Raw genomic sequence first — 27,154 nt, forward strand, 5'->3', positions numbered from 1 at the left:
GTTATTGATAATTTGCGTCATTGATTCGCAAAACTCTAGACGACGATCAAAATCATCTTCATTCAACTCGTGCACCAACTTAACTTTGTATGGGTGGTACTTGAATTTATGTAGAACTCGGAAAACTGTAGAAGATGAAACACCGATCGCTCTACTTATTGTTGACAACGATTGGGGTTGTTGAGCCTCTAAGCTGACTTGCCCTAAAATTGCCACTTGGATTGCTTCGTTATTTACGAGTCCCTCTCGCTTATGCACTTTATTGCAAACAGACCCTGTTGTGGTAAATTTCTCCATCAGTTGAATTACATACTTATGAGTTGCATGTCTTCCGTCTTGTAATTCGTTAAATATTCTAGCAGCAGCTCTCGCACAATTATTATTTTGGTAGTATAAACCTACAATTTCAATTCTTTCTTGCAAAGAGTAAACCATTTCAGAGAAACAAAATAAATAATGTATCAAATTACACTATCAATAATGACTACAAATTCTAGTTGACAATGTCAAACTTTAATAAAAAGTAGAGTTTTTTGTTGTTTGGATTTTTTAAGTAGAATAAATAGCACAGTTAAAAAGATTAAAGAGTTTGAACTGTTGTACAACCCATTTTAGTACAGGCAAATAAGGTGAAAGTAAATAATAAGTAAAATTTGTGCTCTTAAAGGAAAAATTGTTTATCTTATAAACTAACCACTTTAACCTACAAGTATTATACATTTTTGAAATCAGCTCAAAGAGGAGTATCCAAATTTTACATAAAAAATATGAAAAGTAATTTAAAAAAATAAAGGGGATGCTGCTAGGGGTGAGGGGGTGGCTTTTCCAGTAAGTTTAAATAAGCCATAATGCTTGCCCCTTCCAACATAAATTGACGTGTTTTTGGATTTTTTCTAAATACCAGTATTACAAAAGTTATTAAAGGTGGATACTTTTATCTGAAAAGCACTGTATATTAATACGTAATTATACTCACGAATAATGCAATTCAACCCTGTATATGAAAATTTTTGTGATAAATGTACACGACCCTCATTTATTTAGGTACGTAACTCCATATTCAAGGGTTGTTTCTAGTAATATGATTTGAACATATTTGAACCATTTTTCAGTTGTATACTCATACTACCTCCACTTTTTTCTTATCCTTAATTGTCATTTGTCTTCATAAATTGTCTTTTACTATAACAAACCGTCGTTTATCTTAAGAGACTGTCTTTTGTATAGATAAATCGTAAATTTTCTTCATTCTTCTTTCATTTATTATCCATTTATCCATTTCAATTATCTTTTCCAATCCTGTGCCAGTATCATCATTCGATTTATTGTCTGTTGTCTTTGTTTTCTTATATCTTCTAGTTGTTAGTTCCATGTTTTATTCGTTGTTAATTTATCTTATTCCAAACCAGTTTAAGATTCCCTTATCAAGTTTTTCATTGATTGTGTCTTGTAACTTCATAATTTCATTTCTCATTCTATGCATCCTAGTTTTTTCTTTTTCTTCCATCATCACAAGCTAATAAACCAGTTAAATTTATGTTTTGCACCATACAGATATTTTTTTTCGGTTCTTTTTCTTCTTCTTCTTCAACAATAATACAATCTGCAGTTGCTAATAATAACTGACCTCTTCTTTGCAATAAAATTTTATCCATATTTAGGCACTTCTGATACCGGAAATTTTTAGAAGACTGAATCTTTGGAAAAATGTTAAGTGTGAAGTAATGAAAAGTCTGTACATTCTATCAAAATGTTTGGGAACAATTTTTACTCCGATTTCATAGTCTATACAGATATCTGTACGAACAAAAGTGTAGGCCCACCTAAGGCATAGGTATAGGCTTCGCGAAAGTCACAATCGTGCGTCGAAACTTGAAACTTTATTTGATTTACCGCACTATGTATAAATGTATTATTATGGTCTAAATCTTCCAATATCAATTGCAGATTATAAAAACCCTTGCCTTCAAATTTGGTTAATCTATCATGGGCATAGATACTTCATTTCATAAATTTATTATTTTTATAAATTGCTGGTAGAGTTCTATAATCTCTTTACTCAGTTCTGGAGAGTCAAACCATATTTATATAGATAAATTATGTGTCTATTAGAACTTCGGTAGTTTTTTATCTGACGCCATCGAACGATCCATGACGAATCGGTTATTGCCATTCGTTTATTCAGTTTTTTGTGTTTGAAACTTGACGCAAAATTTATAAACTGGTATTATTGTAATCTGGATAATCTGCTACCTTTTGCTGTATTACTTCTAATGTCGCAAGCCTGTTTTCCTTATATAAATTATAAATTGTCCTACTTATATAATTTGTCAACTGATTACGGTTTTTCTTTACATGTTTTTCGGTTCTGTGAATATTCCACAGCAAATCTTTTCATGGCCATATACAGCTTCGGCCAATAAAAATGAATTTATGTTTACGATTCGATGTTTTCATTAGTAAACAGTGGAGATGTTGAGTCCACGAGGACTGACGGTTTGTTAGATGTTTACCGAATATTATTTTTCATTCCTAAATTTGGTATGAATGCCCCGCGCTTTTATGAAATAATGATTGCACTGCAAGAACTATAGCAAGTAAACTGTTACTCAAATGATCTACTGTGTCTCATTTTCATGCTGCGGAACTGAGGATTCTCAATGTTAACAGCTGATGTGTTAATCTTGGAAACTTCGTCTTTAGATACCAGAGATCTTTGTCTTCTATTTCATACGCTTCTAGGTGTAGTGCACTGGAGTTTTTTAATGTTTCACACTTCAAGAGAATATTGATAAAAGTTTCTGTCTGCTAAACTTAGCACCTTGAGGTGTTCATTAAACTAACAATGTCCCGATCAGAATCTTGTGAGTTTTAAATATTTTCTGGTTACAGTTTCCCAGAACTATCTTTGCACTAACCGCCCCCGATGAAATTATTTGATAAAAACCGAATTCTAATCTAATATTAATTTGCTTGTGGGTTCAAACAGTTTATTAATATTTTTTTATTTATACTGTTAAAATATAAATGTAAACAAGAATTGTTCTCTCTGAGTAAATATTTGTCACAAAATGAGTACTTGTTTAGCATGTACATAATTAAGATAATTGGGTGTATAATTACGCTAGTTACGCCTATTCATATTTTAATGCAACGCCTACTTAGTAATATCATATGCAGGTCCCTGCATTGTCATAAAATTTTCAATGCAAGGGAATATTTCGTCTTATAATTCTAAAATATTAAATAATTCTAAATCTTGGTATAACCTAATGATGATAATGAGGTTAATGATGAGGAAATGAATAGGAAAAGAAAAAATATCTATCTTATACTATGAGTATACTTATGAGGATAAAAAAAATCTCAAGTAGCATGCTTCCAGCATCTCAAAATTCTATTCTTAGCTTTGTATCAATGTTATTATTCAGTCGTTTTTTTTAAGAAAAAATATCACACTATACGAAATCTTAAACAATGTAAAGGGTTCTAATTAATCAAAATAATAATATATTTGAAATCAACCGATTAATATTTTGTGTTTCCTCCCTTGGTCCTAATAACAGCTTCCAATCGTTTTTGAAGAAACGACGTGGACCACAAAAATTTCTTCTTTGGATCCCACGCTCCACCGCCACCAACTCGGTTTTTGCTTCTATTGAATTACCTGGGCAAACCATCCAGAAACCTTCTTCAGAAATCACGTTTTCTTTTATGCAACACTGAGCAAATCTTTCTCCTAGTATACACTCTGCTTTCGTCAGTCTAATTAACGTGTTCTCTGGTAAATTGCCGGTTGCTTGGTGGGCTAGAATTAATTTGGTGCTTGTAGCTGGCCTTTTTGGTCAAGTTTAGCTACTCTCAGTTTTCTTCTAGCTGTTCACTATTCGTGTTTCTTTGAGCTCTTGTTGGACTTGAATACCAGTGAAGACCCAATTTTTCACCATCTCTCTCGGATGAGCACCTTCTTCTTCCGTAACTGTACCTTCGATTAAAGTTACCAGTCTCTTGGTAAGATCGGTAAATTCTTGAAACAGCACATTGACTCTTATTCATCGAACCGGCTAATTCTCGCAGATTCTGGCCTTGTAATAGGGTGAAAGTTTGAGCAGCTTTATCACTTGTTGTGCTTATCTTCAAGTAGAATTCTTTGTTGTTTACGGACGTTTCAAGAATCAGGGTGATTACCGATCATAACACATTGTTAAATTGTGAGAGCATAAAATTTTATATTCTAGTAGCTTTGATATTTCATTAAGAAAAATACAATTTGTGTTCAGTTTTTTTTTGCTTGGTATTGCAGATGTATCGTCTGAATTGATTTTTTTGCTGACAACTGTAGATTGGATCATTTCAACAACTTAAATATCCAGCTCCGTTTCCTTCTGTATCTGCGTTTTTTCTGGTTTTTGTTTATTCACACTTATTCACTGTTCTGTCATCCGTCATTCTCACTATGTGTTTAAACTAATCATTGAAACCAAGTATTTCAAAATTATTTGGAAAGATACTGTATAAGTTACAGGATCTAGGAACAGCAATTTTTTTCCCTGTTTTAAGTATTTCCAATAATTTGGATCCATTGTCAAAATAATGGAAATTAAGACGATACGTGTTCAGAAAGTCTCTGAAGACGATAGCTTGGTGATTTCTTGTATGTTGTTCAGATCCCATTTGCTTTTAGTTTTTCTCAAAGCTGAACTTTAGTACTTTGCGCGATTTTAAACGGCCATATCTCACTTGATTTTTTTGCTACAATGAAAAATGAAACACGAAAACTAAAAAAAAATCGACAATTTCGTGCTCTTAAAAATTATTTTGACAACTTTTTTCAAAAATAAGTACTTTATACTGGTCATACTATCAGAACCTATTTTAAAAATGTGTATATCGTGAATAAGAGGCGATTTTTTAAATGGAGTTGAAGAAAAAGAGATTTTCATTATTTTTTCTTAGGAAAAAATATTCTCTTCATAACTCGCGTAGATTTGATACTAGGAACTCAACAAAAAACAACAAAACAACAACAAAAAACAAAATAAAAGTTTTCATGAGTTTTAACTGGAAAATGTATTTTTTCTTGGTTATTGTAAGTGAAAACTTTTCATTTTGGTGTTTAAAATTACCAATCAGCTTTCAACAAGCAATAATTCCGATTATATTGGGTCTGCATATTTCGTACATAAACGATTTTTCTGATTTTCTCATGAGCTATAATTTAGCTCTCTACAAATTTTTCTATTGAGTGCATATTTTAGCAGTTATTCATGAAAAAAAACTGAAAATATAGTTTTTCTCCCGACTATGTTGAAAAGTATTGACAGATTGTAGAACAGAATTTGCTTAAAATCAGTTAATTTATTGGTTTCCCCAATTAGAAGGATTCGCATCCAGCCCCAAATAAAAACAACTAGCACAATATAAACTAAAAACCAAAAACTTCTTTCATCGTCTTTTCTACAGACTGAAGGCCATAGTCCTGCAGAAATCCATCGGAGAATGAGTCGTGTGTATGGAGAAAACTTCATGAGAGATGGTGTTTTGCGGGAATGGTGTGAATCTATCGTTTCAGATGACCTGGTTCAACGAGTTGACAGAATGGTTAAAGATAACTTCATCATTCGCCATTATTGCTTTGCTTTCAGAATTTCCAGTAATTTCAAGGTCTGTTTATTAGCGGCAACTTTCTTTAAACAGAGTTTTGAAAAGCATGTCCACACAAGTCTCAATATCTTCGGAAATTATGATGAAAAGTGTACGAATCTGTTGGTAATGAAATTATTGTTCTATATGAACTTGTCTTCTATGCATATCCTATTGGAGGTGGAAAAAAAAGCGACCCTCGTATGTTTAATCAATATTTTCATCAGTAGGTAGTTTTAATCATCAATAAAATAAAATTTTCATTGTCGCCCAAGCTTTTTGATCATATTTTTGTAACCTAGTATTATATTTTCATGTTGAAAACGGTGAATAATTGCTTTCGATTGTATTTGAGAATAGGAACATTGATTAATAAACTTTTTTAATGAAGTTACCGTGACGAAACGTCCTTTTCGATTTGTCTATCTCCATACCGCATCCTTGTTCGCTCTGTGGGGCGTCTTACACATGATGATCTTAAAAGACAGATCTTTAAACTTTTAATTGAAAATTCGGGATCATCTGAAGAATTTTTACCAAAACCATTAATTTAAAAGTTTCCTTATACACTCACTATCTTCTTATTTATTTTCTCACAATACCGATTAAATTGACAGGTATAGGATGAATGAACTATAAAAACTATAGTGAGAAACCACCCCTAATTCAACTGAGATATTGAAACCCTTCATTTTCAGCTTCTTGATTCATTGGAGAATGTTAAGTTACACACACACGTGTACGTGAAAAAGTCGATCCCTCTAAACATTCACCCCCAAATTAATCCATGGATGGATACGAAAAAGGACATGCCCCCTGTTATTTCGACAGGTCTTAGTTCGCGTTGCAGTTTCGCGCGTAGACTCCTTCCTCTCCCTCAAGTTCTATGGGAGCTTCTGGAGGTCTTACTGTATGTGTTTTCGCTGCCTCGGGTAAGCACTTTCCAACATTTTTCGGGAAAATAGGATCTAATTCTAGTGGTTCTTCGCCTTTTTTACAGTGTCCTCTTGTGGGTTGACTCGTAAACTTTTTTATTTTTTTTTATGTGTTTTTTCTTGGGTGCCTTTCGAGACTAGTTTATTTGCTCCTGTCTTCTTTCTTTATTTTGGCTTCTGTGTCCTACTGAGGGTGCAGCCCGCTTCCCCGTCCATTTCCGCGCATCTCACGCAATGTACGTCCATGCTGCACGTTCTAATTGGTGAAAACCTTGGCACCTATTTTGCAGGACTGCTCTTGTGCGGGCTCTATGACTACCATGTATATTGGTAATAATTTTCTGGTATTGTCAGCGCTTTTTTGTGTACAACTTGTTAGTACTTTTTGAGTTCCAGTACATTTACCCTCAGCTCGATTTCGACATCTGACACAGAGGTATTTACAGCCAGTCTTCTTCCGATGACTCAATCTTCTTATACTCGCTCAGGAGCATACTCATTTTGTTGAAATCACCTCTTGTTGCCGTTGTTATTTTTCCTGCGTGGATTCCCATTTTACACTGGGCGTTAATTTTCATCCATACCAACTGCTTTGATACTGCTGTCCACATGAGATACTTATTGGAGTTGGTCTTCTCCCCGATTTTGTCTGTTTCTCCTCCTCCATTTTTTTAGTTCTTGTATTTGTTTATTTGCTGTATCTCCTTCTTCAGAAGGTTTTTCTCTCCACTTTCTTTCTCGTTATCTTGTTATTCACTGCGGTATCTTCTCTCTCCATGAGACAGTCATCCATTTGCTTTACTCCGGAATCTTTGGAATCAGAATTCATTGTTTAACATTTGGAGTTCTCTTCTCTTTTATCTTCTATGATATTAGATCGAGCGTCTTCTCCGCTTTTTTATTTTGCAAAGTTTCAAATATTTCCATAAATTTTAACATATTTTTATCTATTTTTTGGATAGTTTCTAAAAGGGAAACTATTCTCTCAATAGGAGTTTTCATTTCTTCTTGCTGTCTCCTATTCTCCCTTTTCTGAATCTTGCAGTCTTCTTCATGCACCATGTAACATAAACAAACTAAGTATTCTTGATAGTATTAGAGTTTTTCTTGGTTCTATTAGAGCTGCTTCTAACCTGAATGATCACGAACTCTACTTAATAAAAATTGTTTGTTTATAAATACAGAGCATTCTATAACTTGTTGATAAGGAGCTTCTTCTTCTTCTATTCACGTGAAAAAAAAATACAAGGTTTAAGTAGACAAAAACAAATGGCCAGGCTTAAATTAATAAACAATATCCTAAAAAAACTACATGCGCTGGAACTCAACATTGAAGGCATGATCTACAAGATATCTCAAAATAGGCACTTAGGGATTTTTGATGTGTGTGTTTACAAAGTTAATCCTGTGACTAGCATCCTGAGGCTTCAATTCTTGGACGAACTGAGTTTTGTAATAGTGCAGTTCCAAAGTTTTTTGTTAAATTCGAAATAATGATGAAACCATATCATATAAGATCTCTAACGATTTTATTAACGTTATTGCGAACATCCTTTTGTAAAGTAAATAAGACTATAAAAAAATTCTATAAAACGGGTCACATTATATGAAAGTAAATAAGAATGTTTGCCAAAACATTTTCCTTTATTTGTTAGTGAAAATGTTAAGTAACAAGTGTATATTAGTTAAGAACAATGGTTTACCCCACAAATAATAATAAAAATAAACAAAAAATCATAAATTAATTTCAGAAGCTATAAAAATACACGAGACGTTTCATAGTTAAATAAAGTCGAACAAACATTTCACAATACAAGTATACACATGTTATCATAAAAGAAAAATCTACTTGTTCACCTCAATTTATCGAAAGTTAGCAAACATTAGAGAAATTATTTAGATTTCACATAAAGTTATTTTTTAAGATATCAGAGAGGGAGCCATAAATTTAAAACCAGTGAAAATTTTGTCATAAAAAGTAGATTTTTATATAACTTGAAACATATAGTTACACAAATGTGTTAAAATGTCAATGTAAAGTGCTGAATACTGTTTCTCCATTTTTAAGCGGTTACATTTTTACCTTCAGTCTTCATCAACTGATCACACTACTTGTAAGATTGAGGCGAATGATCTAATATGCATCTATCAAGTGATTGATGTTCGTGATCGGCAAAAAGTGCTTCCAGTATGACAACGATCCCAAGCATTCTTCGAAGCTAGTGCAAATAGTATTTGAAAGAATTCAAAAGGAAGAGTGTACAGAGATGAAGATTCGGCCGTAGCAATTGTCCAACTTCAACCCAATTGAGTTTTTTTGGTTCAAACAAGGGAAGTCAAAATGCAATTTATTACTTCCATTGGAATATCCTGAAAACAAATGAATTCAAATGATTGTTTGTTTTTACAGAAAATGTCAAAATTTGGCACCAAAATAATGAATTCCAAAGATGGATACATTGATAGATCAAACATTTAAGTATTTAAAAACTACAGACTATCTAAGTATATATGTTTTCTAAAAAATAAATATCAAAATTGATCGTATTTTTTATTATGATGATCAAGTGCAAAAAATTGTCACTGGATGGGTTCCACATACTCTTAACAATTTCCAAATGGTAGATGATGAGGTTCGAGCTTTTATGTTGTGAAATCTATGGTTACAGAATTGCATTAATGTAATGCTTAACGAGGTTATATCGATGATCGTACGACGCGCTTCATAAGTTTCTATAGGCCTAACGATTAACAAAAAACCGATCCAATGACTGTCGAATTATTTCAATTAATGTCAAATATGAGTCATAATGAAATGAAAAAATGAAATTGCATCAACAAATCATGGAAATCATGGAGTATAAAAGACACGTACATTCAATTATGAAAAGTTTTGAAACAGAATCAAATAAAAAAAAATTTTTAGAAATAGTTCACATAAATTACCGGTCGAAAGTTTTAGCAGACTTTATAATTTGCGTGATACAAAAAGAATAAAAATAATCAATTTCGATATTTATATTTTGAAAAACATAAAGATAGTCTGTAGTTTTTACATATTTCAATTGTTGATGTATACCTCTTTTGATTTTATAATTTTGGTGCCCAATTCTAGCATTTTCTGTAAAAGCAAATAATCGTTTGGATCCATTTGTTTTTCAGGATATTCAAAAGATGTTAAGTGGAATTATTAAGCTGCATTCTGAATTCCCTGTCCAGTTTGAACCAAAACAACTCAATTGGGTTGTAGTTGGGCAATTGCTACGGCCAAATCGTCATTTCTGTACATTTTTCCTTACCAATTCATTCAAATACTTTTTGTGCAGCTTCGAAAATGCTTGGAATCGTTGGAAACATTTTTTGCCGATTGGGCGCTTGCCTTCAATTTCTACCAGGTGTCCTGCAAAACATCTTCAAACCATCACCAAGCCTGGTTGAAACAGATTTTTATCTTGATATTCATGATTTAGGTGATTTATTGATTGATGCAATCATGTAAATTGTCAATGTCAAGTCATATTTTGATGAATACCGGAATAGGTGAAAACGTCAATTTTTTTTAAATTATCTTTCTATCAAAAGATACCTAAAATCAACAAAAAAAAATGGATTCATAGTGTTCTAGTGACAGAAAACGTTCAGCGTTTCTGATGTATCATTTCTTCAAGTTTTAATTTGAACTATCCATCACATCATCTTGATTCTACACCAATTGATACCTATGTATAGGGCCTAAAACTGTTAATCATTTAAGTCTAGTTTAAACAAGGAAATTGTGTTCTTGAATGTGCTAGAAAATCTGTACAAGATTTTGAGCGTCCATTTTCTAGAAGTTAATGAATAAATAAACTTAATTATTTTCATTATTGAATATTTTGGTACATTCAGTATCATCCTCTTATCTCAAGCGCCATATTAAATGGTAAATATTTAGACCACCCTACAAAAAAAATTTTGCGTCGACACGCATTCCACCCGTACATTTTGAGTCAATATATATATTAATTACATATAGACGGCTTCCATCTTGAGAATAATAAAGTAAAGAGAGAAAGATATATCGTGGTGCCCGCATATCTGATAAGGCCAACATTATATGCACATTATGCATAGTAACCTGGCATTACCGGCATTAACTTCACAACGTGATTGGACAATTATTGTATGAAGTCTTAGGCCCCACCCAATGTTCATTTCTACAGAAGTCCATATAAAAAACAGGTTTATTTAGGTGATACTTTTAAACATTGAAAATGTTTGTGTGGCTGTAACTAATATAGGTATGTAAATTTAAAAAATGAGTACGTCAATTATGGAACATTTTATAATTATTCTATACCTTAATTCCGACTGGTTTTATTTATCGCCTTCGGGCAGGTTACTTCGAGTGCGTTCAACCATTGCGATTGTTTATTGATGGGAAGTTTGATTATTAACAGATTCTTTGTAGGCTTCTACAGATTCTAGTAAATATTAATATAATAGAATTTGATATTTATCACCGATTATCCATATTTTGTTATTATACTCAATAAACGACTACATCACTTTACCTAATATATTTATTCAAAACACCTGCCGTATTTTCAAATTTCGGAACCAAATATAACGTATTATTCAACATATATAATTATAGTTATAACCTAGAAAAAATAATGTGATGTCTAAGTGTGTAATTACTATTATGCACGTCTTAAATACTATATTTCACATACTACAATTAATAGTACGAGGGTGGTTCAAATATAAACTAGAACTTTTGCCTTACACCTTTATAAATTGGGTATTTTACAGTCACCATGTTGCAGCTGCAAAAACGAATCGATAAGCGATACTAATAAAATTTATTTGGAGTGCAAAAAAATGAAATAGCTCCATCTTATCTATACATTTCTCTTATTGAGAGTTGTACCAAAAACACAATCAAATGCATCATTTTTAATATCAATTTTATAATATAAATGTCACGTTTTCAACTAAAAGTCAAAATATGTCAAGTTATTTTATAGTTTTAAATAATATAAAACTCGGTTACTATAGAAACCAATTGACCACTATCTTAGACTAACTATTTTATTATTTTTTTCCTTAAAGATAGACCGGAAAGTAAATAAAAATGAGACAGTAAAAGTTTTATCACAATAATTTTCTGGCTCGGTCCGACAAAATGACATTTTTTGACCTAAAAATACACAGGAAAGTACTAATTTCTCGCCCGTTTAAGAAAAGATATTTAGATAAAGACTTAAAGAAAAGACGAAACAGCAAAATTTATCTTTCTTTTAAAAAGTATCAAAAAAAATCTAGTTTTCAAACAGAAGAGACTTAAAATCAAGAGCATGTAGATACATTAATAAAGCTATTTTATATACTATAATAAACTTCATTAAGGAAACAAGAATAATTATTTAAATCATACACCAATAGCCTAGTCTGAGGCCATCCCTTCTCCTACTCTCCTACTCACAGACACACATACAACTTTGTTATAGGAAATGTTATTATCAAGTTATACTGTTTCTAGATAGTTTTCATCACACTATACACACTATCGGAAAGCTTGTCTATTCTGTTTTCGAGCGCAGTTCTTATTCCACTCCAGAGTCCAGGACGTTGACCACGTCGTCCCTTTGACCACAAATCGAGCATAAGCCATCCGGTGTCTTCTGGTTTCTTTTGTAAAAGCGCCGAACGATCCATATCCTGTGAGAACCTGTGTGATAAAATAGGAAGTAGACCTTTGCAGTTTACCCAGCTTCTAAGATATTTTGTTAACATATTAGTCCATTGGAACTTAGAATCCATCTTGTCTCACCTCTCCTGCCACTTTCTGTATGTCCTTTTCTTAGCCTGCCATTCTTCTGTTAACTTCTATTTTATATAGGAAGCATCTATCAGCTACCATCAGATCTATGGAAGGGAACCCCACAATCACTTGGGTTATTTCAGCCGATACGGTGCTATAGCCAGAACTATAGCAGAACCACCTTCTGTCCATTTATCACCATCCTGAAGGGATCGTTTGTTTTTCTGGGTCCCTTTATCACTAATATATCAGTTTTTTGTAGAGCGATCCTGAGGCCATTTTTTCTTAACCATCGGTTCGCCATGGCCACTGTCCATTTACTTTTAGCAGGCGATTCGCAATCAAACGTTTCAATAATTCACCAGCTATTAATTAAGCACATTGGTGTGAAGTTTGTGTTTTCATTAATGTCTTTGCCTTCTTTTCGTAATTTTTTGGCTTGTAACGTAACCATTAAGAATTATACATTTGCTTTTCTCACGATTCGTAGTCCGTCAAATGCCTCTTTTTATGGTCCAAATAAATAATAGTCACATGGTGACAAATCGGGACTATAAGGGAGGTATTCCAGTTTGTTCCATTTCAATTCATTCAGTCGTAAACGGAGCTATGTGCGGTTTGGTGTTGTTCTGTACCAATATGGCACTAAATATTGAAATATCGGATAGTTTTGATCTGTAGAGAGGTTTCACCGTGTTTGTAAGAGGTTATTTTTATACTGCGCGTTCACAATGCGTTGTTCTGTGAGTAAATCACAATGACCGAAAACACGGTACACAACCCCCGCGGTCAGTGTAATCTTCGTTTTAGCTGTCACACCTTATATAGAGTACACAATTTTAGTATGTGGTGATTATTTGGTACATTAAATTCTCTTCTTCCTCCTTATATCACTGTAGGGCACGCATGCGAATTTCCTAGTGCGTTCTGTTCAAAATTTAGAAGTCTTGGTACCCATATGACTGGAATTTTTAAATAACCCAGCCGTTTTTAAATTATTCAGAGTAGCTCACACTAATTCAAAAGAATGTGAACCAAAGCAGTCCACTTTAGCGAAATGATTAAGTTATCCTGGTCTGTAAGGATCATAAATATTTAGATCATATATATATATATATATATATATATATATATATATATATATATATATAGTTGTGAGCTGATTTTCTTGAGAAAATTTGATTCACAATCACAAATCATCGTTTTAATATCCAGTTATTGAAAATTATTCCACGAAGATTAACCCCCAAGAACCTGGCCTGATCTAGACGCCACGTTGTTTGGTATTTGTTTGGCAGCCATCAATAGTGAACGTTTTCAGTGAATTGGTAAACATGGAAAAAGGCCTTAACCCAACCATAACCATAAAAGCTGAACTAGATTCAACTCTGTGTGAAATTGATCTCGAGTTTAAACGATGCAGTTGGACCTGCGATGACCAGCATCGCGGTGGTTGACCAAATGAGGTGACGATTCCAGAAATGTGGAAGAAAATCCACAAAGTGGTGCAGGATGATCGTTAACTGAAAGTAGAGGACATAGTAGGCATTTCAAAAAGTGCAGTACATCACATATTTAGTGAAAATTTGCACTTGAGAAAGCTTTCCGTGAAAATGTTTCCATCGAGTGTTTGGCAGAAGTGAAGCTGGATTTTTATGGCGTATCATAACTGAAAAGAAAAAAATAGCCCAATGAAGGCAAAGACCGTTCTATCTGTAGGCAAAGTCATGGCTTAGAAGAAATAGTTGTTTCATCAAGACAATGCACCAGCTCACACATTCGTTAATGCAATGGACAAAATTGATAAATTACAGTTTGAATTGCTACCTTATCACCCTATTTTACTCCCCTAGGATAATTTTTTGTTACCAGACTTGAAAACATAGCTCGGTGGTAAAAGATTTTCCAACAATGAAGAGGTGATCTCAGCTATTTTGAAGAGCTAGACGATTCTTATTATAAAAAGTGTATGCAATCTATTGAACATTGGTAAAAAGATAAATATGTTTTTTTTTTTCGAAATGTTTTGTATTTTTTTGTCCGGCCAAATACTTCTGGAACTATCCTTTTGTTGGTGTTAATATCATATTTTAATAAAGACTTGAAGAAAAGTCGAAACGTCTCTTCCAAAAATTATTAAATAAACTGATTTTAAAACAGAAGAGACCTAAAACCAAGAGCATTTAGATGCATAATAAAATTATGATGTTTATTACTTTCCAATATAGTTTTTACGGAATTAAAACTAATTTTATACAACTTCGAGTAATATCGACATCATCATTGGAAACCGTACATAAACTTGCAATTAATGATGCCAAATCACAAAATTAAATTAAATAAATTTAACGAATAAATTTATTAGTTTTCTTCGTTTTATTAGTTTATTAGAAGTTTAGTTTTCTTCAGCTCTATTAATTCTCCCGACTCGTATAAAAACGTTGGTGAGACGCATGTTTCTAAAGAAAATAATCCAGAAAATAAAATTATTATCGTGAAAGGTCAGAGCCGAAAGTAGTGACATAAATACGGCGATTTATCGTGAATCTTCAAATCAAGTTTTATTGGCCGAAAAGCCAAAGATATCTGTTTCTGTTTTCCGCCGCGACGCCTTTCGTGACGGATAGTTTCTATATTCCCCTACAGTCGTCCTCAGTGAATCCTCTCTATTATTTCTACACGTTCATTTCATCCCTACGATTGAATCTGACATAACGGCTTCCAAAATATAACACAGTAGACTAGACTACGTGTTAGTATACAAAATTTGAAAATAATGTATTGACTCACTGCTTTCTGCGTTCAAGGATTTCCGTAAAAATGTTTTATATGGAAGAATTTTCTGGTCCAAGCCAATATAAGAATAAAATCTTTCATAGCGTAGATCCAATCAACATTTTCTGATATGAGATTGTTTTTCCTTTGGGGAATAGAAGTAATATGATAAATAATAAATTCCATGCAAAAGTAGCGGACGAATTTATATTTCACTTGTAGTAAGGTGGTAATTGAGACAAAAATTTTAACAGCTTCAAACTATTAGATATCATTTGATGACAGAATTAAGATGGCTGTTAATAATCAAGATAATAAAATAAAGGTCGATTTTGATCATTTTCAACAAATATATCATCAAACTATCTTCTCTAAATACAAATCAGAGTTTATTAATCATCCAATATCTAATGTTTTAATCAAATTATTGAGATGTGCAAATGATGTATTATGATAAAAATTTAGGGGTTAAATAGTGGTAAATATGAAATAAGCTGTGGTGATTGTGACGGAAAATATATTGGGCAGACTAAGAGATCCGTTATTATCCGGTCTAAAGAGAACATAGCTCATTTAAAATATGGAGTATCGAAAAATCTAGTATCCGCTGCCAATCATAATCACGACATAAATATTAATAATATAAAATTGTTAAATATTGTATCCAGGTTTTCCCGCTGAAATTAATTTTCGCGGGAGAAGGTTTATTAGTGGAAAATTTAATATAAAACAGGTAAATCGATTCATTAGGTTTGAGTTTACCTTCAGTCTCTGAAGACGATAACTTGGTTATCGCCAACGGTTCAAGAAATTTCAACTCAAGTACTGGGATATTAAATGGTGGCGCTGCAAAAGCTACTCGCGACTAAAAGTGTTTGTAGTCGATTTTGCCACAAATAATTTACATTTACAATTTTTCGTAGAGGTCGTAGAGGAATTGGGAGAAAACAAGCCTCTTGGTTGAAGAATATTAGAGAATGGACTGGGATAACAGAAGCAGCACAGTTATTTACACTAGCTCAAGATATAGAGTTTTGCCTTTTGCCATGATGACCTCCGAGGGGACTTGATACGGCACGCTAGAAGAATACAATTTTTGGGCCACCAATGATTGAATATTTTAAACTTAAACCGCTTTAAAGTTGGTTAGTAAGAGAATGTTTACATTGATCCAAATTCGACGCCTCGAATAGTCTATAATAGCACAGAAAAGTTGGATTGAGCTCGAGATCATAAAGGCTACAGAATACAGATGCATGATGGTATGAACATCAGTTTTTATAGCTGCAAGACAACTTATCGATGAGCTAATTGGATGTTCTTGTCAATATCTGTAGATCCAATTGAATATCTCCTATAAAAGAGAGTTATGCATGAAAATGATTCTTCTAAGTCTCAACAGGAAATTATAGTATGTCTTCGTATACAAAAGGACGCTCTTCATGTATGTAACGTATTTTTTAGTTTAGGGAGAAGATGTAGGGCTAGAATTAACTAGAGATTAAGTCATACAACATTTTATATGCCCTTATGCGTCTTTTTTAAAGTTTACTGATACTGGATTTTCTTAAGAATGGTAGTTTCACCTTGTTTTGCCATTTAATCATAATCATTCAAAAAAAAACCAATATAAAAACCATCGTTTTACAATTTTTTTCAACATATGTATAAACAATAATGAAATATGTTTATTATTAACTTAAAAATTATGATTTTCTTTTTAGATTTGGACAATAACCTTTTATGATCATTGTAAGTTTACCTAAATAACAAATAGTGGAAGTTTTCCTCCCCAAAAATAAATATGAGACAATCGTTATCTATTTAATATTATTTTAACAAAAAATACATTTTCCATTGTTTCAAAATTAGTAAATAAAGTAAATACTACTGTTTATAATTTTATGGCGAACTTCCGTTTCGTCCTTGATATTTTATTTCCCATTTCCTTTTTAAACAGATTACATATAATATTCCCGCTAGATTACGAGGTGTATCGGCGTGAAAAAAGATAAAATTTTGACAAATATTTCATTTATATTAAAGCCGTTTTTATTCAGTATGGAAATCTTTTCAATTTCAATATAAGATTTCCATTCATTTTTATATGAGATATCATATCAAATATTTCAACTCGACTTTAACCGCAAATTTATTACTATACTTTATCTAGGACTATAACAATAAAGTTGAAGACACTTTTTGTGTTTGAAAAACTAGAAGTGAACTGAATAAGGGTTTAGAGCAGTGGTTTTCAGCTTGTAGGGGGCAAGCTACTAGAGGGGCGCGAGATTGTTGCAAGGGGCATGCCGCTGTTTCCAAAATATCATTTTCAAATATAAACCAAAACAGTCGAATCAGCAAAATATTGGTCGTAGTATTCTCATCTTTATGGTTCCCATTATTCTTTTTGTTGTTGATGTTTTGGCTCTGGTTTCTGAAGTCTCACACACGTTTTATACATCCTTGTCTTGCTCTGAGAGCTCATCGCTTTGTTTCTCCACACTATATCTCTCAGACAGCCGCTGACTTTTGCTGCTTTCATCGCTTGTGTTCATGCGTCCTCTGTCAGGTTTCTTTCAGTAGATATATTAACTCCCAGGTAACTGAATCTTGATACCTGCTGTATTATTCCGATATCGACTGCCAATTTGCATATAATAGGATTTTTTGATATTTTTTTCGGGTACAAATGCCAAAACATCCATCCATACTCTTGCTGGAAGCACTTGGAACACCCCGGGTATTCTCTTGCATGTTTCCCACTTTTAAAATTACTTTTCTTACCGATGAAATAGAAGAAAGTGAAGTTATCATTAATAATAATTTGACCAGTCTATGGAAGCAATTCTCGTTTTACTCTAAAAATCTTGCCATGTCCAAATATGAATGGATTAGAAACCCGTTTGTGGTCAAAAAATAAAATGATTTTGGCCTTAGCAGCAAAGCAGAAAATGATAATTGACTTATCTAGTGATAGCGCATGTTTCAAGACGAAATAGTTATTTTCCTATCAAGTGCAGAAAGTGATACTTTCCCGCACGCGACTGCAGTTGTCCCGAACGACGCGGAGCGGAGTTCGGGCAAGCAGTCAAGTGCGGGAAAGACACTTTACGCATGAGTTAGGAACATTATTTTTTCTACGACCGTATATACAAAAAAGTATACCAACCCATTTTTCTAAAATTATTTGACTCCAACAAACATAATAATATACAAAATTTATACAAAACTACAAAAATATAACTAAAAACTACTAATTATTATAAATATTAATATTGAAAACACAATTTGTTGCATTCTGTAGACTAGTAAGAATTGCCGGTCCAGTGGAGTTATTTGGTTTCAACTGGAAGGAAGATGACATCGATGAGGATGGCATCGGTTGCAGGTCGTATAGAGATGACGATGACGGTGACGGCAACGGTTTTAAGTCATTTGTAGTACAGAGAATTTTATTTGATATTTTTTTCATCTGATTCTCGGTGTCCTCCAAATAGCACTCAGCAACAGTAGTAGACTTCCAGCCACCCAGGCGCTTTAGGTTGATTATTTCTTCGCCGGAGTCTGCTAGGAACGTTGTCGAAGAACGTCTGAAACTGTGTCCTGTATAAAGTTCCGGATAATGTAGACGTAAATATGCGGCAATCACTGCTGGCATCTTACCAAAAGTGTTTACGCCAACACATTGAACTCAGCATTTTCCATTCTTATAATGAATAAAAAATCGGAGGTGTGGTATGGTAGGTGGTCGTAAATCTGCGTACTTTCAAATAGGTTCCATCATTTATTTCTTCAGATAAAACAAATGATCTTGACGAATGATTTTTGGAATCAGAAATTTTCACAACAATTAGGTTGCCTTTATCTTGAATGTTGTCGACAGTGAGATTCACAAGCTCGGATCTGCGGAGAGTGCAAAAATGGTACTCACTTTAATCATCAGGTATACCTCATCTGGAGCTAGCATAACTCTGGATATATCTTCTTTGGTAAAAACTTGTGCTTTCTGTGCTCGAAAACCAATATTTTTTTGTTTAAGAAACGACGTTAGCTTATGGAAATTTCCTATATCCAAATTTTGTTTTATATTTACTAAACTTTTTACCACCGAATAGCGGGACCATAATACATTAGATTTCAAAACCTTACTTAGGTCTGAAAAATACGCCATAAATACCTCTTCCTTATAAGTTTTGGCCCCTTTCTCCTTACACCATGTAACAAAATGGTCGTATTGCTTCTCATACCTTAGTCTGGTTTTGGTAGGTAACAGCTCGGAATTAGCTTCATTTGCAGCCTTCAAAATGGTTTCGGGAAGTTCTTCGTCGGATGAATCCATTAATATTATTGTATCGGATTCGGTTTAATGTGGTTTAATTTAGAAGAAGATTGTTCTTATTCGGTCACTTCCGAAACGTTTTGAACAACTTTGACGTTTTAGTAACAATTACACGCTTGGGTTGTCATAGCAACTGATATCAAACTCAGGTGGTTTGATAGTTGTTTCTCCTTTGAAGAATGTCAAGAGTGACACTTTCAAAACTAAAATGCGTGCGGGAAAGTGGGTTAAAACGCACGGTTGTAGAAAAATAATATTGTTACGTTTTGCCTACGAATTAAGGACGATTTTCCTATTTTGACAAGCAAAGCTTCAAAAATTTTATTGATTTATAACAGGTTTTTCTACAGTAGATGTCTTAAAAGCAAAGTATCGATCTCGCTTAGTGATTGAAAAGGAATTGAGAATCGCGATTTCTTCAACGATACCACGGTTTCAGAAAATCTGTGCTGAAAAACCAACCATCAACCATCGCATTAAATTTTTATAATGTTGTATCAATTATATATATATATATATATATATATATATATATATATATATATATATATATATATATATATATATATATATATATATATATTTTTGTATATTTGTAAAATTTGTTTTTATTACATTAAAAATTATCATTTCTCATAATAAATAATTATTTTTCAATGTATATTTTTTCCATATATTAATGCATCTAAAGGTTCTTATCAAAAGGTATAGGAAATGAGAAATTGAAAAAATGTTTACATATATATTATTTTGTAGCCCATTAAATAAATTTTAATATCATTTGAGTATTCATGAAATTAGATTGTTAGAAATATTAAGGGGTCACAACAATTTTTTCAAAGGGGGCGCAGGTACAAATAGGTTAGAAATCATTAATTTGGGGTCTGAATCAATGTTATTTTCAAATGTTGTATTACATTATGAGATACTATTCAAAATGTTATTCCTCATATGCAGTTGCTTCCAACTCTCAAATTATACGTTCTGTTTCAAATTTCGCCAAAAAAATTGATGTAGATTGATGAAGATATATTTCGAGTTCAAAATTCTGTGTATTTTGTAATAGACTTCTGAATTCTCACAAGACTTGCTATCGATAATGATTTCCGAATGAAATTTCGATGTCACTGAGACTTAATTAGATGCGATTTTCTTGATTTTTCAACTACATTCTGTACCTTTAGAATGTTTCTTACATATTCCTTATCGATTCTGAACTGACTCTCAATTTCCCGTGAATCACTCGAACCAAAGCTTCTCTCTTCTTTTTAGGATTTTTCTTTGCTTTACTGTCTAATAACTTTTCTTTCGTTAGAAGTACCTGTTTTAACAAGTTGTCGTCTGTTAATATAAGTCATCTGATGGGTACTTATATGATTCTATCATATACACTGCGACTCAAAGAATCTATATCCCTTTGTCTTGCTGCTATCTGTTAGTTCCACTCCTTCTGAGGAGCTCAGAATGTGGGCTAGCTGTAGTTGCTCAGATCTTCGTCTTATAGTTCATACGCTCCTAGGAATAGTGCTCTGGAATTCCTTAGTGTCTCAAACTTCGAGAGAATGTGGATGGAGGTTTCGCCCTGCATCCTCAGCTAAGTTTAGCATCTTCAAGTGTCTGTTGAGGCGACAATTCCTCGATAGGACTTCTATCTTCTCTGATTATAGTTTCCCAGGAATGTTACTACTTCCATGTACAGACAGAACAAATCGTGTACTTAAAAGTAGTTCATTTAAACGCTAATAAGAATTTATTTTTCTGAAGATAATGGAATAAAATTTAGTTAATATGGAGTTGAAATTAACTATATATAGATTACAGTCACAAAATCATCATTATTATGCTGCGATTTGATTGTACAATCCATTTATATTTCTGACAAAAATTGTTAGAAGGATCCTTCAACTGAATCACCTGAAAAAGTATTTGATGTTTTGGGTTTTGATCCTTTATCCTTAGAAGGAGGTCTAAGACCTACTCTACAATAAAGTAACTCATTTTACAGAAACCCTCTTCGCTGTTAATGACATAAGCTTCTATTCGCGTTTGATTAAATAGAATGTCCTTTCAAAAACTATTCTGAGTTTTCAAGGTGTATTCCAAGTATACATCTATGAAGGTATATAGTAAAATGCTGTTATACAGGGTCTTTATTGAGTTTAAGAGATAATATAGACGCCGTGTTTATATTTCTAAGAAATACTCTTAGATAGAGTCTCGCTTTTTGTTATCACAGTTTGCTTAAGAATATTCCATTGAATGTGAAGAGGGTCTCTAAAAATTTATAGGTATTTGAGAGTGTCTTCTTCAAAACGAAATTTTGGCTGTATATCATCTATATTAACATTCATTGGGAAAATCGTTATTTCATATTATATTAATTATTAATTGCTATTCATGAGGCCAAAGTTTAGTATTCAGAAAAGGATTTTTTTCTCAAAAATTCAGTATAATTAATCGCCCTATGAAAATTTTTAACCGTCAACGAATGACAAGGAATAGTTATGATCAAAGAATATCCGTTAAAAGGACAAGTTTATAAAATATTGCTATCAATTTTTGAATCTTAAAAATGACGCGATTTTATTATTATTGCGTAAAAGTGTACGAGTCCATATATAGATACATAAAATATTTTTACGATGCTAGTGTTCGTTTTTTTTTCTCATATCGATCCGTACTTCATCTCTCATATTTTTGGATGAAAATTTCCTATAATCGAACGTTGAAAAAATACAGTCTTCACTCGAATAGATTACAGGTTTGGAATCAACCTGCGGCTACGAATCAATAAAGTCCGGTCCATTTACATATTTATGAGGAACCAAAGTTCTACTTAGATGAAACATGCTGATTTTTGATTTGCTGCACTTCGCACGACTCTATTGTGAATTATGGAAACACACTCTAAACTTAAATTTCAATAATTATCGACAGCACGCAAACGGTTTGAAATTGGCAAAATACAGTACGTCCCAAATATGGGTGAATGAAAAAGAGTGGGGGTTTTGATTCTATGGAATCTATTTGATCACATATTTACGAGGGTTGTCCATATAGTAAGGCTTACAAGGAGCTGCGGAACGCTGTTAAGCGAGATGTATGGAGACTGACGTGTAGCTTGGCTCACTTTCTACAAGTTCAGCAAAATTCGAGAAATGAAGGCTCTAGTCTAGGATGTTTTTATCCTGCAATGTCCTTTAGGATACCCTACTCATAATAAAAAATGGCAGTCCATCTTAGGTAGCGTTTCGGCTTTTATATTTGGTACGTTACCTACTGCTTCAGAAACATCTCTCCACAGAGGGCATCATGCAATTTGGGTAATTTTTGTACTATAATTTTTATTATTTTTATATTGTTGAGAAACTTCATCACTCGTCCACACTCGCTTAAATTTTTTTTCTTATAATATTCTATGAATGTTGAACTTATTGGTGCTTATTAATCACCAAGGATTTGAGAGCACTTTCTTTCAAAATGAAATGATTACAGTCGCTATAACAAATATTGATACACATTCGATTGAAAGGTTCCATATCGTCTTGCAAGTCGCGAGCTGTCTACAACGTTCATTCTTATCTGGTTAACCGGAATGCGTCCATTTCATTCCCACACCAGGTGGGAATGAAATGGATTCCTACGGCGGACATCCATTCACAGCTATACGTGATAAATGGAAAATAGTGTATGAGTGTGCAACATGTTCGCTAATTGAGTGGAGAATTCAAAAACCAACGTACAGATGAAGTGATTTCAAAAGCAATGCTGAAAGATCGCAGGGTTTGTGCAAGGTGCATCTCATCAACAGATTTGGATAGAATACTGTTTCAAACCCTCCTTACAGCACAGACTTGGCTCCCACTGATTCAGAATTCATTGATCTAAAAGCGGCGAAAAATAAACATACAAACTTTTCAAACATATTTTTCTTTGTGAAAATTCATTGGGAACCTTATTTTATGAACAAACCTCGTATATTGTTTCCTATTGAGTCACATAGAAAATTTTACATTGATTTACAACTGGTGAAAAAAGTTATTGAGGCTAGATTGTAACACGGTGAGTTAACAAAAAATTTAACCACTGGTTAACAACGAAATAGCGGTTATGTACCAGAGCTAAAACCTTTGAAATGAAAGAATTCAAAGGCGATCTGAGTTCGGAAAGTTGAAGAGAGAGAGTATTTAAGGGTAAAAAAAGGTTTATCTCGATTTGCGATAAAACTAAATCCGCTCCCTCATCAGCAAGTACAGTTTCTTTACTGGCAGTCTGTACCGCATTCATACCGAAGCTATGTTATCAAATAGAGGCAGATTGGTCGGTTGGATTCGTTTTCAACGCCATTTGCTCTGGGTATGCAAGATCAGTCGAGGATCTGTATCACCCAAGTGAATAGCAACGGAATATTCAACATTTTTTCGCATTATAATAAAATAATGTTACTAGATTCGGAAACGTAAAAATTCTAGAGATTGAACAGTACCCGTGTCTGTATAATTATATATTAGCTAAATATTCACGTAAGAGCCTTAAAAAACAAATCAAAAAGTGTCCTAAACTTCAGTGCGCCAAATATCGATAATGAGAAAACAAACGCAATGCGTAACTTTCTGTTAAGCTTATTTTCAGCCTTTACTGTCATGGTTGAAAATGAAATAAAGCAGTTTTAAATCAATGTTATGGTTCTTATTTATAATACAAAACGATTCTCCGGTGGAAGACACAACTTCCCAACCCATGAGCTCTCCCCCATCAGCAATGGTTTTCTAAGCGCAAACCAACCAATACCAGAACTTACAAGAAAGGATGGATAATAATCAGAATCAAACCAGTTTCGGAAAAATTATATTTATACTTAATGTAATCAAAAGTTTTTTTTCGGCTCCAACGCATTCTCTTATTCTTGAGTTTTGCCTCTTAATAGCCCGACCGACAAGCTCAATGAGATGCTTGTTTGGTCATTCTGTACTTTGAAAATATTCATCATCTTGAGTTAATTCCACAAATACGCCTCGGTTGAATTTTTTTTTAATGGAAGGATGTCTCCAATAGCGTTTTCGGTTTTTTATAATCGCAAATAAACAACCATCGTCATAACTTCATCTTAGCTGCTGGAGGATATGGTCAAAGCAGTACTAAACATTTTATTCACATTCATACGGAGCTCTTTGTACGCGGTACTAATCTACATGTTCGATACCGATAGATCAGGGAAGCAGCCTAAAAGTTTAAAATCAAAGAAAAAAACGGAAAAAATTGAAAAAATTTCTCCTAATAATTACTCTAAATTTACAGGTATTTGAAAAATCTTACAATTAAATGGATCAAAAAACTTCTATTACATTGATAAGAAATTAAAGTTTAAAAATTTTATAAGCAACTAAATATTATACCAAATGGTAAACTGAGAACGGTTATCGGCCATATCTCAGAAGCGAATTATATTACAGCTTCAGGAGAAAAAAATAAAAATTGTCCCGGGACACACACGGAAACTATTCTCAGAATTTTAAGTTCACTATTAAAATATAATATGAAATTTTTCAAAATTTACCCAACTAGGTGGCACTATACATATGATAATCGAATTTTCCTAAAAATTTTGAACATTTTTCATATCACAAGTTTCAATTTATTTGTTCAAGTAAGAGGTGGTGGAGAGTCGAAATCTTGTTATGAAAAAATGAATTTTATACAAATTGATGTTACTGAACACACATTTCAATGAATTACTTTCAAAACCTAAATTACATTCCAATAAAATATAATTTGGGCTATACTTTATTTTATTTCATTCAGCTTGTTTCGAGTTTTTACAATGTAATAATGTCAACTTACCAATACTTTATTGACTCTTTTGAAGAAATTTTAGAAAAAATCAAATTTCAACCTAAAAGAATTGAATGTCAAAAAGACAGAATGAGAAGTTGTGTCTATAAAAATTTTTTTGCGCTTATTCACGTGAAAGTTGAATTTTCGCAAACTATGGTGGAGATTTAAATACTCAGTATTATTGGTTCGCAAATTCAATAATTGTACGTTAAGTTAAAATTATAAATTTCACTGAAAAGTATATTTTTCGTGATGATTTATGGTCTCGTTTCTATGAAAATCAGTTTAAAATAGCATAAAAAAATTTGAATTTTCTACCTACTACGACTTGAAAAATACCGCCCAATTTTTAAAAAACTATTTTAAGCTGAAATCATTAGAAAAAAAATCTGAAAAGTTTCAAGAAGTAAAAAGGAAGACCTGAGAATATTGAGTTCATGCCCTTAGAATATCTCTTCGTTTCTTTATTACGTTGGATTTGGACTATCTTATGCACGTTTCCTACAGTTCACCTTCAACCCATCAGTCCTTCCAACAAGGTGTCACATGACCCCCATTTGAAATTTTCGAGGAGGTGCTCATAATTCAGAGGGAGTGCTGGAGAGTGATAATATTTTCATGCTGTAAATTGTCAATTCCAGATTTTTTCACATAGTACCTAATTACGCAAGAATTGAATTAATTGGAGCGCATTCTATAAATATAATTCATTGCTTAAAATTGTCTGAAAAACATTGTTTTGTTTCAGAATTGGTACAGAAACGCCTCAGAAGAGAAAAAAGATATAGAAGGGAGTTACAAGCTAAGTTCGACTTGGAAAACAAGCGAAGGGCGCAATTAGAAGAAGCGCTAAGAGCAGCTGGGTCAGCGGAACAACTTAATTTAATAAACGGTAAGCTACATACTTATAACATGATGATGCTACGGTAGAATTATTCTTAGAATGTGAGGTAGCCAGTTGGAATTTGAAGATATCGAGAAATCGGGAACTTTAAACTAGCGATAACATATTTATAATCAGTGTTTTGATGTCGCGATCAATAGACAAGTGATGATTCTTCAGTTCAACTAACACTATCTTACGGTTTCTATCATTGGCAGAAAACTTCGTTTAAGTGCTTAAAGAAGGAGTATCTCGCAATGCAACCATATGTATATAATACCTGACAACATACTAGTCCTTCAAGCGCTCAACTCCTCCTCCCTCTAATTCTCAAAGTTTACGATTACTTATAAATCTTGTCTGTATATTTGGTCATTTTAGAGATGAAAGTAATGAACTAGTTTATTTCAGCTGTTACTAAGGTCATAGAATAAGTCAATAACAAGAAAATATTGAGATATCTTGAGTCTGCTAACATCATCGTCGGCCATCAATACAGCTTTCGTAAACATAGATCAACCTGCAGATATCAGCAACTTATGGACTGAAGCTCTAGAGAAATTGAGATCGTACGGTTTGTTGTCTGAGCTTATAGACTGGCCTAGTAGCTTTCTTAAAGACCTATGCATCCAGGTTATTATCGATAGACACACCTCAGAAAGGTTTGAAGTCAACGCTGGTTTTCCCAAGGGATGCTTCTTGTCACTTACTCTTTGCCTATTGTACATCAATGATCTTCTAGACAAAACTATAGACCAGATCTATAGATATCAACAATCAACCGACCCAATAAACTCATCTAACACCCAAATTCGCAATAGATCACCACTGAATGAGTTTAATGCAGCGAAAACTTGGGCTGCTATTTTTACAAAGAATGCTGACACCAACAACGCAAATTCGTTTGTTGGGTGTTGAGGTTGGAAGCAATATGT

General features: G+C 33.0%; 1 protein-coding gene across 1 annotated transcript in view; it reads left to right on the plus strand.

The window, feature by feature from the left end:
- Nucleotides 1-27,154, plus strand: part of LOC130446622 (dachshund homolog 2) — a 416,848-nt gene that overhangs the window by 353,739 nt on the left and 35,955 nt on the right. Inside the window, exon 9 of the mRNA XM_056782989.1 lies at nt 26,085-26,228. Coding sequence (XP_056638967.1) covers nt 26,085-26,228 — 144 coding nt within the window. The remainder of the gene's footprint in view (nt 1-26,084; nt 26,229-27,154) is intronic.

Source organism: Diorhabda sublineata, chromosome 7, assembly GCF_026230105.1.
Source record: "Diorhabda sublineata isolate icDioSubl1.1 chromosome 7, icDioSubl1.1, whole genome shotgun sequence".
Taxonomy (NCBI): domain Eukaryota; kingdom Metazoa; phylum Arthropoda; class Insecta; order Coleoptera; family Chrysomelidae; genus Diorhabda; species Diorhabda sublineata.